At 35.6% G+C, this 15,476-nt stretch overlaps 3 protein-coding genes and 1 non-coding gene across 4 annotated transcripts; 2 read left to right on the top strand and 2 right to left on the bottom strand.

The window, feature by feature from the left end:
* Positions 1 to 261: 261 nt before the first annotated feature.
* TRNAN-GUU lies at positions 262 to 335 on the bottom strand. Its single transcript has one exon. It is a non-coding gene; the product is annotated as a tRNA-Asn (tRNA).
* A 341-nt stretch (positions 336 to 676) lies between these two features.
* On the bottom strand, positions 677 to 2,164 carry LOC113760059. Its single transcript, XM_027302632.1, has 2 exons — positions 1,876 to 2,164; positions 677 to 921 (listed from the first exon to the last, which is right to left on the bottom strand). Exons 1-2 carry the CDS (start codon positions 2,060 to 2,062, stop codon positions 740 to 742), a joined length of 369 nt encoding a protein of 122 aa, XP_027158433.1. The 5' UTR covers positions 2,063 to 2,164; the 3' UTR covers positions 677 to 739.
* Positions 2,165 to 5,771: 3,607 nt separating this feature from the next.
* On the top strand, positions 5,772 to 11,161 carry LOC113761859 (double-stranded RNA-binding protein 3-like). Its single transcript, XM_027305018.1, has 6 exons — positions 5,772 to 6,170; positions 7,137 to 7,399; positions 9,024 to 9,234; positions 9,320 to 9,731; positions 10,688 to 10,769; positions 10,857 to 11,161. The coding sequence occupies exons 1-5, from the start codon at positions 6,041 to 6,043 to the stop codon at positions 10,743 to 10,745; spliced, it is 1,074 nt and encodes a 357-aa protein (XP_027160819.1). The 5' UTR covers positions 5,772 to 6,040; the 3' UTR covers positions 10,746 to 10,769; positions 10,857 to 11,161.
* A 1,932-nt stretch (positions 11,162 to 13,093) lies between these two features.
* Positions 13,094 to 14,660, top strand: LOC113758915 (putative transcription factor bHLH086). The gene is made up of 5 exons (XM_027301591.1): positions 13,094 to 13,732; positions 13,863 to 13,970; positions 14,063 to 14,128; positions 14,269 to 14,334; positions 14,459 to 14,660. The coding sequence occupies exons 1-5, from the start codon at positions 13,094 to 13,096 to the stop codon at positions 14,582 to 14,584; spliced, it is 1,005 nt and encodes a 334-aa protein (XP_027157392.1). The 3' UTR covers positions 14,585 to 14,660.
* Positions 14,661 to 15,476: the final 816 nt, after the last annotated feature.

The raw sequence follows: 15,476 nt of genomic DNA, 5'->3' as shown, positions 1-15,476 counted from the left end.
ATATAAAAATTATAATATTCTAAAAATACTCAAAAATATGTTTCCAAAATACCTCTAAAAATAATCTAAAAAAATCTACAGTAAAAGTTTTTCATATAGTTTTTGAAAAACAACCCAAAAACAACTAATCCAAACGGACTTGTTTTTCAGATTCAAAATGCTACAGTGGTGTTTTTGAAAAACAAACCCAAAAACAGCTAATCCAAACGGAGCCTTAGATATTTGAGCTTCTTCCTGGTTCGTTACCTATTATTGGAGTTTCGCTAGAAGGAGGGCTTGAACCTCCGACCTTGTGGTTAACAGCCACACGCTCTAACCAACTGAGCTATTCCAGCTTCTTGTTGGCTCGTAATATATTATTGAACTTTGGCACTTCAATAAACTGAGATATTCCACCTTCTTCATGGTTCGTAATCTATTATTGAGCTTTGGCAAGTTTAATTGTTTTTTCCGAAGTAATCTATAATTTTTTAAAGTTCCAATGCAGAGTCGTCGGCTTGCTGCAAAGATAAGTGAAAAGGTGATCAAGTCCCATAAAATCTATCCATTTTGATGACATTTATAAGGGTTAGTGTTGGACTTCATTACCAGGCCAAAGTTCCACCCTCTATCAGTCAATGTAATTTGCACCAAGTCAGTCAATGTAATAGACAATTAATTAATTAAGCCCGGAAACCAGAAACTTTACCAGAGCACCATCCGATATGACATTTCATTAATCTTCGAACAATGCTGTGTACTAGCACATCATCCCCTTGAAATCTTGGTTATCTTGTAACTGAGCTACAGCTTCTGGATTGCCCTGAAACAGCTGAAATTCCAGAACCAGTACCGTGCCTGCCACATCAAGTTCTATCGAGAGAACCTCTTGCTCTTGATCCTGTAATCGTTTACTCATCAAGAGCCATTCTGCACTGCATCCTGTATGAGTCACAAAGAAGAACACGATTGGCTAAGATTTCAGCTTGTTAAACTTCCTTGGATGTGATGCAAGCCCTTAACCGACATAAAGTTGGGGCAACATGTGTCTTTTCATAATCTCTCATAAACAAGAATTTACAAGCTAGCAATTCTAAACTAGGATGAACGCATTATTGATTCAATCACAAGAAACAGAATATGTAGGAAAAGTTTTCTAAATTAAGCAATAAAGTTTTTGCTCAGAAAGCTCTTTATCAATTTCATGATAGGCAGAGCTAAGATCACAACAACTGAGTATGCTTTTAAATCGGAAATTTAGACAACAATTTTGGTGTCCCATAAAACGTGTTGAAAAGGAACAAGACATGGAGGAGTTATAAACCAGATAGCGCAGAAGGTTAGCTTTTGATGTCTCACAGTTGCAACTAACATCTTCTGAATCTTGAGATGTCTTTGGATGCAAATTCCATTCATTCCTAGAGTCTTTCCAGACGAACAATTAAACAAACTTTTCATACAGATAAGCAGGCACTTGCAGAAGCAAATCTTATGGAGAATATAAACCTTTGGGTGCTCAAACTATACATACTACATCATGCTGGACTTATGATCTGACATCTCTCAGGGCTCAATACTCAAGGATATTAAGGAGATCTTCTGCTTGGCTGCTTATGATAAACTATTTAGTACATTGAGATTGATAAGTTATACAAGTGCATCCACATTTATGCTCTAAACATCATTTGCTGACCGCAGCATCCTATTAAAAACTAAACGATATAGCTAGTCGCATGGTATAGAAAGAGCACAACCATGAATAGAAAGGAGCATATACATTGATAACCAGAAACTACTTCATCAGCCTATACAGTGTAATTCTTTTCTTTGCAAACACTCGCCTAGCATATAGTCAAGGCAAAAGGCGACAATACGATACAATAAACATATACCTACCTAATGTTTTTCCTGTTTTTGACAGGCTCTGCTTTAACTTGGACACTGTCAAAGAATTTAATTTGATCCCCCGTTCAATCATATCCTCAGCATATTTGATTGCTTCTGCAAGTTTATTGCCATCACGAAGACCAGCAACCAACAAATTCCCTGTTTCCTCCAAATCATAGTGGTAATTCTGAATCATAAATGAACAGGATAAAAGACATCAAAGGATATCTTCCCAATCGTTCTTCTACTGGAGTAGAGTAGAGTAGAGCTGGGGAGAGGAGAGTCAGGTGCAAACCTCTTTTATTTTTCAGTTTCCCACTTATTCGTTTTTCCTCAAGAAAATCCCCTCTCTCTCCCCTTTTCAGTTCTGTTTATAGCTATTGGATTTGGAGACCCAGTTCGACAAAAAAAAGTGGTAAGTGCACCCTCTGGCCTAGTCCGACTACTTGTGGCTGTCGGGGACACCGTCACTGACTGAAGATTTATTAAGAAGCCAAAATGGATTTTCCCATCCAGGTGCATCAAAGAAAATATTTTTTCCTTTTTTTTTCCCCCTACGCTTTCCAAACCATTAGAAATTTTTTAGCAATATTTAATTTCATTTATACCATTTCACATAATAAAGTTTTAAGGTCTCATTGTTGATCTTTATTACATTAAAGATTGAATACCAAAAAAGTGGTAATTGCAATGAAGCTATTATGGATTGAAATAGTTGATTGTTACCATGATTTTAATTGATCCAAACTGAGTTAATGGAAATACTTTGTTTCTCTTAGCCTGAAGAATATGTTAGAATCAAAATATGAATGTGATTGAATACTTGCCATTAGCCAATCTAGTTGTTAATAACAACTTCTTTCAATCCAATACGAAAAACAGTTTCGAAATCTAATGATGCATATGACTCTTTGCCAAACAGTTTCTTTAAAAGGATAAAAAAAAATTGAGGACTTCATTGCTAATTTTCTTGATGACGCGAATGTTTTGCACTGAATTTTCGTATTGGTTATGACTTTTGTTGGATATTGTGCCGGCGAAGTCTGATAGGCCAAGCTGAGTGGTTGAAGTGGTACCTGAATGTCACGGGCAACAAGAAAACACTTTTGTAAAAGAATGTATGTTACCTGAAATTTGAAGTTTGAATTCATTAAATTATTCAGTATTAAATTAAATATATTTGAGCGTATATCACATCACATTCAGTGATAAGTGAATAGATTATCACTTATTTTTTGGAGCAAATTTTGTCTGAAAAATTCAGTGACACTTAATTAATTCAATTGTTTAATTTTTTATTATCAAAAGCATCTGAATATATTAATATTTGAATACATTAAATTTAAATGTTAGATTGCATTATCAAATAGGGTCTCAGACTAAAGTGTTAAAGTGGTGAAAATTATCCTTTGTAACGAAACACATGAAAAATGTCAAGACTACCATTGTTTAAAATTAAAATGGTTGAAACGACTAAAATATATAAATATATTATGCATTACGTTATAATCCCTTATAGTTTTATGTTTTATCACATAATTTCCTTATAATTTAGTATTTTACCATATAATTTTCTTTTGATTTTTAAAATATATACATAACCCCCTATGGTTAATAAATAATTTTCAACTTTACAAATTTGGTACTTTTGACATTTTAATTGATTTCGTTAGTTTTAATTGATTCCCTTTTCATCACTTTAACACTTTATCTCAAATTGCGAAGGAATTATGTATAGTTTTTGACATTAGAGGAGGGTTATGTGAAAAATGTGCTAAACTACAAAGTACATAAGGGTAGGCATGTCAAAGGGTAGGGTCTGAGTTGGATTCCTTTGATCCAGATCCAAACCTATTTAATTTAGTTATACCTAGATCCAGATCCTTTTAGGTCTGAAAAAGTAAGTTCATACCCAAACCCTTATGGATTTGGGTATCTAATGGGTATCCATGGGTATTTTCTGAACATACTAAATTAAAAATGTAATTAAAATATATAGAGTTCATAAATAATATAAATACCATCCAATATTTGTTTTCAAATAATAAAATTAACATTCAACAAGTTGAATGCAATATTGTGAACTCAAAAAAAGAGTTATTATTGACTACTTTTATATATTTTCAAAGATTCAATTGCATCCATATCCAATATTTCATTTGTTTGCATTTATCTTTTTTTATTTTCTTGAAAAAGTTTGTACCAATTACAATGACAACTAAAAGATTATTTTTAAAAAAAGAAAAACAACCATAACATATATAAATATTTAGTCTTATTAAAGAAATAAAATTTTGTACATCTTTTCTTATTTAAACCTCAATGTTGGTAAATGTCTCACAATCCAGCACTAAAATAGTGAATGAAATAAAAGTCATTTGACTAAGGACCGATGGCAAATAAATAATAGAATAAGAAAATTTATAAGCACTTACTCATTTTTTTGATTCAATTCAATCATCAATAATCATTAATATTTCAACCATATCTAGAAGCAATTTGGCACGAGTTTCATCAATCACCTAATTATCAATAGTAAATACAAATTTTGATGCCAAAAAATCTTATTGTATTCGATCCAATAGCCATAAAATATTATATTATTTATAAATTTACTAATATATATTATTTAATTAAATATACATGACTCTGGGTAAAATCTGGTATGGATTTGGATTTGAATATGGATTCTAGAAAACCAGACCCTGCCTAAACCCACGACTCTCTCACAGGGTCTGGATTTGGGTAGGGTCTGAATTTGAGAAATTAAATCCAAACCGTATCCAAAAATATTAGGTTTAGGTTGGATATGTGTAAGATCCGACCCATTGACATGCTTACATAAGGGTAAACAAGTTTGAATTCCCCATTTTTTGAATAAATAATTTTTTCATATACAATGATACAGTAATACATAAACAAAACAATTCAAAAAATACAACATTCATACAATATATCAAAAAGAATTCCAAATATACAAAAAAAATCTACACCATCTTTTTCTCTAAAAGATCACCACTACCAACCATCCCCTTATTCCTCCTATTTCCTCTCCCTCCTTCCCTCTATTTCCTCTCATCTCTTATTCCTCCTTCCCCTTTTCTACCACGCCCATCGAGACCAGATAGGAGGAGGAGAGGAGAGGGGCGGGGTGTTGCGTGAAAGGGGAAGGGAGGAGAGGAGGGAAAGAAAAAGGAAGGAGAGGAAAGAGATAAAGGAGGAAGAGAGAGGAGGAAGAGATGGGAGGGGGTGGTGGTGATGGTGGGAGTATTGTTAATTTTTAGAATATACCTTAAAAAATTTTAAACTTTTAAAATACCTCAAAATATATCTCAAAAATACCTCCAAAACATCTATAATAAAAATTTTTCATATACATTGTTATAATAAAATATTTCAAAAACACTCTTAAAAATAGCTAATCCAAATGGAGCTATAATTTACCTTTTCGTTTTGTCCTTTGAGGTAATTAGTAGAACTTGATGAAAGATGCTCCTCCAAGAGTCTGATTATTTCTTTCCAAAAAAAAAAAAAAGAGAGAGAGTCTGACTATTAGTATCTTAATACTAATAGTCAAAACTTGGTATAATCGTTTATATTAATATTAATATATATATATGGGTATAAAAATGTGCAAAGGACATGTACATTTATAGGGTAAGTGCCCTTTAATCATCCTGCGCTTTCCTACTAAGCCACAGGGGGAAATTACATGAGTAAAGAGATATACATAAGACAAGGAAGGTAAATCTGCATATTTCATAGCTTGCTTCAATAATCATAAAACACCTGCCCCAAAATCCATTTCGGCCTTTTCCGCGAGAAAGGAAAATCCAAATAGTCTGCACCACAAATCTTTTTAAGGCGAGACGTGTACTAAAATGGGTTGGCTGTTGGAAAAAATTAAATCGCAAGACGCCTGCAAATTAGATGAGATCAAGACCTCAGTAACAACAATCGATAGCCCCTTGGTTTTTATTTGGCAATTATCGGATGACATCGAGTCCTCAGTAACCACACCCGATAGCCTATTGTTTAATCAGATGACATAGGTAATAAATACTTCAGTTCGACACCCGGTGGCATGGGACTGGGACTCGCAGAGTTGCATCCATAAATTCAAGAATTGAGGAAAGCAGAACCTTGTTGGCTGCTTGTTATCATCTCTGGACCCATGTCTGAACAGCTCCCTCTTCCAGTTGCTGACCCTTCCTCTCAACTTCCTCCCCAACAACCACAACCAATTCTGCTACCACTACCGCCGGCAAACAACACACTTGAGCCCGCAGCTCAGTCGTCCAACAGTAATTTTTTTTTTTTTTTTTTGGTTTTTTAGGTTTTTTTTTTTGTTCATGTGGGATAATGTAGCCTTGTTCTTGAGATGGTTTATTTGGGGCAAACAGAAGTGTAAAATTAAAATGCAACCTGAAAACAGTCAGGGTGCTGGGGAAAAGGGAAGAAAGAAAAAAAGATCTGAACTGTTTCTGACCTTGACTGGTTTTTCTCTGCAAAATGATGATTTGTTGGAGGTTTTGCATTTCGGCTCCTTCATAACGGCAATGATAAACAGCAGTTCCTTTAAAAAAAATTTTTTGTCGGCTATATTAAGTGATAAGTGGGGTTTTTTCTTTATCGTCCACTTGGAGGGAAACCTCAAAATATTGAAGCTTGATGTCCATTAGTGTTTCCTTATGGAAATTTGATTAATTTTGTTCTCTTTGCCAGGTATCGTATGTTGTAATATGTGTACTTATCTTGAAGAGCTATAAGCTTTTTTTGAATCTTTAGAATGCTAGACCATGCTACATGAAGATCTTGGATTTCGAAAATTTGTTGAAATTAACCTTCAGTCAAGGCTTATTAGGAAAGCAAGACAAGCTTACTAGGAAGCATTTGCGGGTGAAGTTAAGATTATCCGAATTTTCCAAATAATTTTTAACTTTTGTTGGAGAGTTGTATGCAATGCTTGCCCCTGATTAATTCAGCGTGCTTTCCTCAATGGTTTAATGCAAAGTATGATATTCTTTAATAATTAATTCATTATTTCCATCAGTTGAGTTTGAGATTGACCTGTTGTGTATCTTGCTGAATTAAGCCTTCTTTTCTGATGCTCGAGATTTAATTTGAATATTTTGGTTATGATAAAACTTGGCTTATGGGTTAATGCCAGACTACCTTCACGATTAAGTATTAAAGCAAAATATAAGTTAATGATGGATCTTATTTGAGCAACTTTATAATGGTGTATTTTTTTATTTTGAATATTGTAGGTGGTGCAGAGCGGCTCATGTATAAAAACCGACTGCAAGAATACACACAAAAGTCTTCCTTACAGCTCCCTGTTTATACAACTATTAACGAAGGAGTTCAACATGCACCAAGGTTTAGAGCTACAGTTTTAGTAGATGGAATGTATTATACATCTCAAGGAAATTATCCAACTCGAAAGAGTGCAGAACAAGAAGCTGCTAAGATTGCTCTTGAAAATATTCAGCAAAAGATGAGGGATGATGGGTGTCCAATCATTCGTGAGGTGTGTTTTAGCATCCCTTGTACATTATTTCTCTATCATTTAGTTTAGGAATATTGATTAAAGCATGATGTCTTAGCCAATGAGTTATTTCCTGCTCATCTTGCATGAACTATCATGCAACTGTTACAAGTATAAAATGATTGATCAATTTCCACTAAAGCTCTAATAGTGACATAAGAGAATTTGATCTAGTCCAGCTGTTGTCTTGTCTATTTTCGTCATAGATACCTTAAAAAAGTGCAACTCTAATCTGTACAAGCTGGCCATTACCACAAGCTGTCAAAAGCATAGGATGCAACATTTCGTAGTCTCACGAGCCTGGGGCCTGGTTTGTTATAAAAGATATATGCCAGCTTCCTAAGGATTAAAGGCCTCTGTTAGCATACGATGTGCTCCATATTTTGTTTCAAGGAAACTTGACATCACCAGTTCTGCGTTGCTTAAGAAGATCTTATTTTAATGTGATTGTTACCGCTCCTCTGCCCAACCATCTTGCTCTATCCATTTATTTTAAACTGTTGGCCTCTTGGGATGGAACAAAAAATATTTTTGCAGTAAATTCAGGACGTTCTACATTTGTTAAGTTAATGATTGAAGCAAATCCTGATTCATTTGATTTTTATGAAGGGTAAACAACAAAGAAGCCCCCTGTGATAAACTTAATATACAGAAAAGCCTCTGGTGATTTCAAAACATACAAAACGACACCTCATGTTTTGAACTAAATTGTAAAGGTGACGGAATCCGTTAAACTTAACATGGACGGACGAAATGACAAAAATACCCTGATATAACTAAGCAAAAGACAGCTCAACAAAATTATTTGTTTCATTTTCTAGAGAGAGAGAATTGGGGGCTAAAAGGTAGAATAGGTATATTTGTTAAAAATTAGGTATAAAATTTTTTTTTTAGGTTCCAATAAGTCATTTCCGTTAATTTTAACGGATTCCATTACCTTTACAATTTGGTTCAAAGCATGAGGTGTTGTTTTGTACATTTTGAAACTACGAGGGGGTTTTTCTGTATATTAGGTTTACCACAAGGGGCTTTTTTGTTATTTACCCTTTTATGAATGATATTGAGCTTACCATTTCAGATATCCTTTTAAATGTGCTTGTGTTAGTTGACTTACCTTGGAAGATGAGCAGATCATGCTTTTTTATAGATTTAATCTGTAGGGGATTTTAGTTTGTCACGTACTGTAGATTATTCATGTACATTGTTTAGTCGAGTAAAATTATTAGCTTTTTTGGGATATTTCATGGTTTTTGAAAATCCTTAGAAGAAAGCAATAATGATGGCATGACTCATATTTATGGTGTAGTAAGAGAATTCTCTTGAATTTATTCATGAGCTGATACACATTTGGTTTCATCATATATTTCTTGCTAAGTCAATGTGTTAATTAGTGCTTGCAGAGTTTTGCCTTGCTTAAATTGCCGAAGCATGTCTCATCTACACGTTTGATCTAATGGTTGTTGTGATGGATGTAACCTGGCCTTCTTTTGTTGGTTGAAAGAATAAACAAATGATGTCCATTATATTTGAATTCTTTTTGTTGTGAATGATCTAGTATATTGCTCATGATGTCAGTTTGATTGCTTTCCCTCTTTCTTTTTTTCAGGATACTACTTTTTGCAAGTCCATCCTGAATGAGTATGCTGTTAAGATGCATCTAGAGAAACCAGCGTATAATACAATTCAACCAGGAGGCTTGATTCCAGTTTTTGTATCTACATTAGTTTTCAATGGTGTTAGTTATACTGGAGATAAAGGTAGAAACAAGAAAGAGGCTGAACAATTGGCAGCACGAGCCATCATTCTTTCAATTTTAGGTACTTCTTTACTTTAGTCTGAAATTATAAATTCTTCTGGTAATGTGTTTCTTATGCACATTGTTTGACTTCTTGGCCTATTCAGACTCTGCAGATTCTGCATCCGCCACAGTGATGTCTGAGATAATCAAATCGAAGTCCAAGCTTTATGCAGCAGTAAACAAAATTAGGGATGCTAACAGCATTCACAGTGCAGTGAACTCTGTAAACACATGGGAGGACCCTGGTGTCCTGTTGAATAAAGGAAAAGTTGCTCAAGTTGGTAAAACTACTGCCAGCTTTCCTAGCTTGGCTGAATCTGCCAAGACACATGCCACACATGTACCGTTTCATCCATTCAAAAAGCCAAAACTTGAAACCAGCACTGAGGTAGTTGCTCCTCCCATTGTATTTGTACCTCCAGTGTTAGGACAGCCTCTGCATTCTTCAACTTCTGGGGTAAAACGGAATCGTAAAAACAAAAAGAAGGCTAAAGTAGGAGTGCAAATTGGTCCTCAGTAAGTAATACTGCCCAGTTAATCCTTCGCACTTTATCTCTTATAACCTTTGTATGTGGCGACACTGTCCTCTAAGAAATATACATTTATGCTTGGCATGTTCTTCTTTTGCATGTAATGAACTAAGTAGCTCCATCTGGTGCTTAAAATTTTTATGTTGCCCGAGACTTCTCTGTTGCTCTACTTAATCTACTTCGTTGACAATCAGAAGTTGCTAAGTGTCAGGTTTAAGTTACTTGTTGATCCTTTATTAGATGGGCATATGTCTACTTTTTGCTCCTGTGGAATGTCTTTCATGAGAGAATATATGTTTCGCCTTGAAGCACTGCAGCCTGCTCACATGCATATGGAAGTCTTTTTGTCCCTTTAAAAGAGGAAATGAAGAAAAATTGTTCAATTCAGCATGCTTTTCTTCTATTCATTTTCTCAGGCATGGCGGAGGGTCATAATATTTTTAGAGATCTTTGATAAATACTTATGCAGCGTAAGATTCAAAAGTTCAAGGCCTGTCAATTCACTTAATAGGTTTATAACTTAATGACTGAATCATTTTTCTGTCGCTGAATGTCAGAGTTCCTTCAACAGCTAGTATGAAGGAAGTATGAAGGAAAAGAAATGAATGGTATTCAATTCTGGACTATTGAAGGCAACCTTATGACTCGAGATATTGAAAAGTTAGAAAATGAAAGTGGCAATAGTTGCTTCGAGTGGCTTGTAATCCAGTATTTTGCGGCGCAATGCCCGCATGGATAACTTACTCTCTTTATGTGTTTGATATTCTTAATATATGTGAAGGTATGATGATCCAAATATCTCATGATTGTCTTATTGCATGGGTAGACCTGTTTCTTCAGTTATGCTCGTGGATCTCTGATGGAGTCAGATCTCTTTTTTTTTGTCTTCAAGTTCATGATAAAGTTTTGTTTGTTTAATCAGCACATTCTTTATGAATACAGGATACCTGTTGCTGTAGGACCTCTGAATCAGATTCCTTCTTGTTCAGTGGCCCAATGAGAGGCTGGCTGTACTTCTATTTAGGTGAGCCAAGATTTAAGGTCTCTCATGGAGTTGGATAATTCATTCATCACGCTCCTCCAATTAACTTTTTCTTGATCTTAACTGCAGGTTTTGTTGATGTATGGCGCCAAAACTAGGCTTTCTCCAGTTCAACATCGCTTGGAAGAGCTTTTTTCCTTTTCTTTACTTCGTAGTGATAGATCTACCTTAGTTCTCTTTCATGTTGGGACATGGAACTGTGTCATGTTAGACAAACATAATCTGTAGATTTGATATGTTAAACTGGTTTGCAGGGAAGTGGGGATATCAGTTATCTCTGTGTGTATAGGTCCTTGCATTAAATGGTATGCTTTTATGGATTTTCTGGTTGTGTTTAAATGGTCCAAATGCCTATACTCTCCTCTTATTGTTCCCCTCTTATTCCCAGTTTAAAAACAGCTCGAAATTTTCCTGTGCTGATTTTTACATCCTGTGTTCGTTTCTTTGTAATTTAACCTTTTTACTGGCCCTTTTATGCGTTCCTGCTGCGATCAGAATCTTAAATAGTTAGCTGAGATCATATCAGAAAGGTATCTGATGAACCTGTCCACACACGCTGCGGCATGCACAAGGATGTCATTATATGTTGAACCCGATTGGCAAAACTTTATCATTTTTCTTATTCTTTGTAGTAATTATTTTTACCTATTTTTGAGAATGTAGTCGAGAAGCGCTCTCCATCTTAAAATGTGAAAAAAAAAGGCCATATTCGGTCATGATCGATGCATGCATGTGGCTTTGACTATTAAGATGTTTTACACAAATTTCGAGTCCCTCCGAAAACAATCCGGCATATGAAAAGATATTTTCTGAAAGTATGAGAATTTCCCATTTCCTCTATGACCATCTTCATGTTTCTCCTGACCAATGTCTAGAAAAAAAAGATGACGTGACCACTTCTAAAATATCCAATGGGAATTCTTGACCTCAGAATTTGAGGTTCTATTAATGCAACAAGTTCTTAGCTGTTGTTAATAATCAATCACTGATGTATATTGTCCTTTGGATAAAAGCGAATGTGGGTGTTGAATGAACATGGGCCTGTGACCTGTGGGATTATGATATCAGTAACTGTTTGCCTGTCGCGTATGGCTTGTGATTGTGAGTACAAGAAAGAAGGAACAACGAACCTCCTTGAGACAAGGAATTACTCTTACTCCCACGCCAGCTTTGATTATTCTAGTTCCCCATGGGAAAACAAACATTACTCATGTGGTTGGCAATCTTCATCGGGTTTGCAGAAGATATAATACTGTACTTCCTTCCTTGCCGACTGTTAACGATGAGTTAAGCTAAGCAATCCAGAACCATTAATGCTCCATCCGGGTGTTCATGATATTGTTCCAATTAGATCAATCGATCTCATCTATTTATCTCCTTACCAGTGTCCAACTGAGGAAAAATTAATTTTCTTCTGAAGGCTTCCACAACTAATCTTAACTATTAGTTGGGCAGTTGTAACCGGCGAATTCTTGATATATGCAAATCAAGAACAACAAAAGTTTAATTCCGCATGGAATGTCAAATGATGGTAGCTTTTGATGTCTGATCAGAAAACTCCAAGAAGCCATACACCTTAGGGGATATACAGATACTACTAATATACTGAAGTGTGTTGTTTATTTGAAGTACAACTGTTACCCTTTGTCAAAAGAGAAGCGTTGGACTGGTGCGATGCCAATCAGGAGGTGGTGCCTAAAATTTAACAAGAAAGTAAGCAATCCATGGCCAGCTTAACACCTATACAGAATGTAACAAGTAATATAAAATGACCAAGATCCACGTGCTTATGGCTCTCTGAAGTGAAGAGGAAAGCAGGAAGGAAAGCCCCCTCAAGAAAATTGGTAAGAGTCCAGGTTCTTGAAGGTGAGATATAGCTAAGTAAGAATGGCGAGGGAATCTTAGACGTGGGATGGCGAAAGATCCGCCGATGGTTTTGCTGATTTGCCCCTTTTATCTTCAGTACACTTTTAATTCTTTCTCCATCTGGCTAGGGAGTCTTCACCTCTGCCAGCTAACAATCCCCATACACTGATTGAATAAAAAATATTGCAAGTTTTATTGCATCTATGTACACTTAATCCAAAGGTTTCTTGCTCCCATGACAATTAATTGGACTTCTTGAGCTTCATTCAACTAGTATCATTTGTTTAGGAATTTCTGCTGATAAAAATATCAGAAAAATCACTGCTATATAATAGAAGTAAGAACAAGTTTGAATTCCCACACCTAGCATCAGTAGTCTTCGCTGAAGCCGAGCTAGCAAGGGTACTAGCTCTTTCTGCTCATTTCATTTCCCTCTACCTATGGAACTTGTCAAAGACCATGCACCTAAAAAGTCTACTTTGTGCTTAATTCGGCCCCATCCACATTATGAAAATGATCAGTTTAGAGAAGTTTCACAGAATGCTTTCCCAGGGCTTTACAAGATTGAAGAGGGCAGCAACTCAGATAAATCCACAGGAATCCCCAGGAACTTTGGTGTGACTAGCCCTTCTTCACTTTCCAGTCCAAGCAGCACGAATTCTGATGGATTAGGATATCAACAAGGCATAAAAACTCTACCTGAGGATGGGAATTCTGTGATCAACTTCAGAGGTGTTTATGGTGACTTCGCAAATGCGGGTGGATCTTTGCTCAGTTTTGATCATTCTCAGAACTCTTTTCCCAGAATAATTACTACCCAAGATGATTACTCAGTTTGGGAAGACAATTTGCACTTCAATTACCAGAACCAGCTGAATAATGCAAGGTGCAGTACCCCGAATCCCCGGCTGTTGGAGAATTCCAACAATAACCAATCCTCCAGCAGCTATGCATCCACAAGTAATGGGGTCCCATTTGGATGGCATAGCACAGAAGTCAATGCAAATGCCAGCAAGAATAATAGCATCCAGGATCTTGGAAGACAAGAGGCTTGCACGAGTGCTAAACGTCCCTATACGGTAGTTTCTCATGATCCCATCTATTTAGTACATCAATTTTTCCTTGAGACTGATCTCAATTATACTATTGGTTAATTAATTACAACTCAAGTTCTAAACTTAATTATACAACTGATGTTATATATTGCAGGAAGAGAGCACACAAGCATTGAAGAAGCAGTGCGCATCTGTTACAAAGACTACGGCCCTCAAATCAAAGTCAACCCCATCAAAGGACCCACAAAGCGTTGCAGCCAAGGTTTGCTTCTTTGTAAAGTAGATCTAAATTTTAATCGATCCAAAGGAAATCTGCTTTTGAGTATAAAGTTGGAAAGAATGTTTGCGTTGCAGAATCGGAGAGAACGTATTAGCGAGAGGCTCAAGATACTACAAGATCTTGTCCCAAATGGCTCCAAGGTAAAAGCTTTTTGCATATTCTCTTGTTTTAAGTAATACCATCCGAATCATTTTCTCAAGTGCATGCGCCAATAGAAACAAAGCCCATGCAGGAGTGAGCTTAGGAACTGTCCTTTGTTGTTTCTTTAATGTTTTTGCAGGTTGATTTAGTAACCATGTTAGAAAAGGCAATCAGTTATGTCAAGTTTCTTCAGTTGCAAGTGAAGGTCAGTTCTGATGATTTGCAATATATCTGTTCAACACGTCCCATATTCCCCCAGCTCTGACAAAACTAGATGGACAATGTATTTTTAATTGACAAAATTATTTTACTGCCATGGTTTTTTCCAGGTTTTGGCTACAGATGAGTTTTGGCCAGCTCAAGGTGCAAAAGCTCCCGACCTTTCTCAAGTAAAAGAAGCCATAGACGCCATCCTTGCATCTCAAAGAGACAGGAACTCGAGCTCATCAAAGTGATATATAGTAGAATCTTCAAATTGATTGAGGAGAAGAAGATGAAGAAGAAAAAGCAACTATAGATTTGAAGAATAACTCGTAAATCAACTGCAAGTTTTTCTCTTCCCTGATTCTGGAAGTAAATCAAATGACGTGGGGAAGAAATAAACATTTGTCTTTTAAACCCATGACCATGAGCTTCTTTTTCTAAATTCATCTTCTTTTCATTAGCTAATTCGCAATATATATCCTGCAACCCAGTCGTAACATATAAAACTGGACTGTAATTTGCGTCCAGTTATATATACCAAGGACTAATGAATCTTCTTCTAGCTTCTTCTTCTTCTTTTTTTTTTTGCGGGGTGTTTTGTTTTTGTGGGGGGGTAAATTCTTTTTTGTAATTTCTTGTTCACAGTAACGGATCCTCAAAATTGTGATTGGATAGTAGTACTGTATCTGAATACTGCATTGCTTTCTTTCCAATTTGGAGATTGTGGATAAATTCTGGTAATTGTTCTACAACATTGACCTGTGAAGGAAGGAAAATAGAAATGCGGGCTTTCCTGAGCATGCCTCCAAATTCAAGCCTCGTACTGTAAAATTCTACTATAAAATTCTTTGGAACAAAAATTTCTTAATTTGTGTTTAGTCCTTTGAAAAAAAAAAAACATTAAAGTAACTTCACTTGAATAGGAAAGGCAGAAAGTTGGATGTGCTGCTAGCTTCATGCAATCGTAGAACCCTCCTCGTTTCTCATTTCGCACACATGGTACCTGCTGGTTCAAATTTGATTTTCATTCGTATATATATGTAATAGAAAAATCAAAATACAAATAAAAAACACGATAACAAGGGTTTATTTTGCTGGATTGAATTTGTTTTTTCTTTTTCCTTTTGGGGAAAAAGAAAACCT

This window comes from Coffea eugenioides, chromosome 2 (genome assembly GCF_003713205.1).
Source record: "Coffea eugenioides isolate CCC68of chromosome 2, Ceug_1.0, whole genome shotgun sequence".
Taxonomy (NCBI): Eukaryota; Viridiplantae; Streptophyta; class Magnoliopsida; order Gentianales; family Rubiaceae; genus Coffea; species Coffea eugenioides.
Note: the sequence above shows the minus strand (reverse complement) of the source record. Positions and strands in the feature narration are given on the sequence as shown.

What these genes read in the sequence shown, in the direction of transcription:
- LOC113760059 (XM_027302632.1), bottom strand. Translation starts at nt 2,062, where the DNA reads ATGATTCAGAATTACCACTATGATTTGGAGGAAACAGGGAATTTGTTG. An exon ending in AAAAACAGGAAAAACATTAG is followed by an intron (nt 922 to 1,875) that starts GTAGGTATATGT and finishes TGACTCATACAG; the next exon opens with GATGCAGTGCAGAATGGCTC.
- LOC113761859 (XM_027305018.1), top strand. Translation starts at nt 6,041, where the DNA reads ATGTCTGAACAGCTCCCTCTTCCAGTTGCTGACCCTTCCTCTCAACTT. An exon ending in GGTGTCCAATCATTCGTGAG is followed by an intron (nt 7,400 to 9,023) that starts GTGTGTTTTAGC and finishes TCTTTTTTTCAG; the next exon opens with GATACTACTTTTTGCAAGTC. An exon ending in CATCATTCTTTCAATTTTAG is followed by an intron (nt 9,235 to 9,319) that starts GTACTTCTTTAC and finishes TGGCCTATTCAG; the next exon opens with ACTCTGCAGATTCTGCATCC.
- LOC113758915 (XM_027301591.1), top strand. Translation starts at nt 13,094, where the DNA reads ATGGAACTTGTCAAAGACCATGCACCTAAAAAGTCTACTTTGTGCTTA. An exon ending in GTGCTAAACGTCCCTATACG is followed by an intron (nt 13,733 to 13,862) that starts GTAGTTTCTCAT and finishes TATATATTGCAG; the next exon opens with GAAGAGAGCACACAAGCATT. An exon ending in CACAAAGCGTTGCAGCCAAG is followed by an intron (nt 13,971 to 14,062) that starts GTTTGCTTCTTT and finishes TTTGCGTTGCAG; the next exon opens with AATCGGAGAGAACGTATTAG.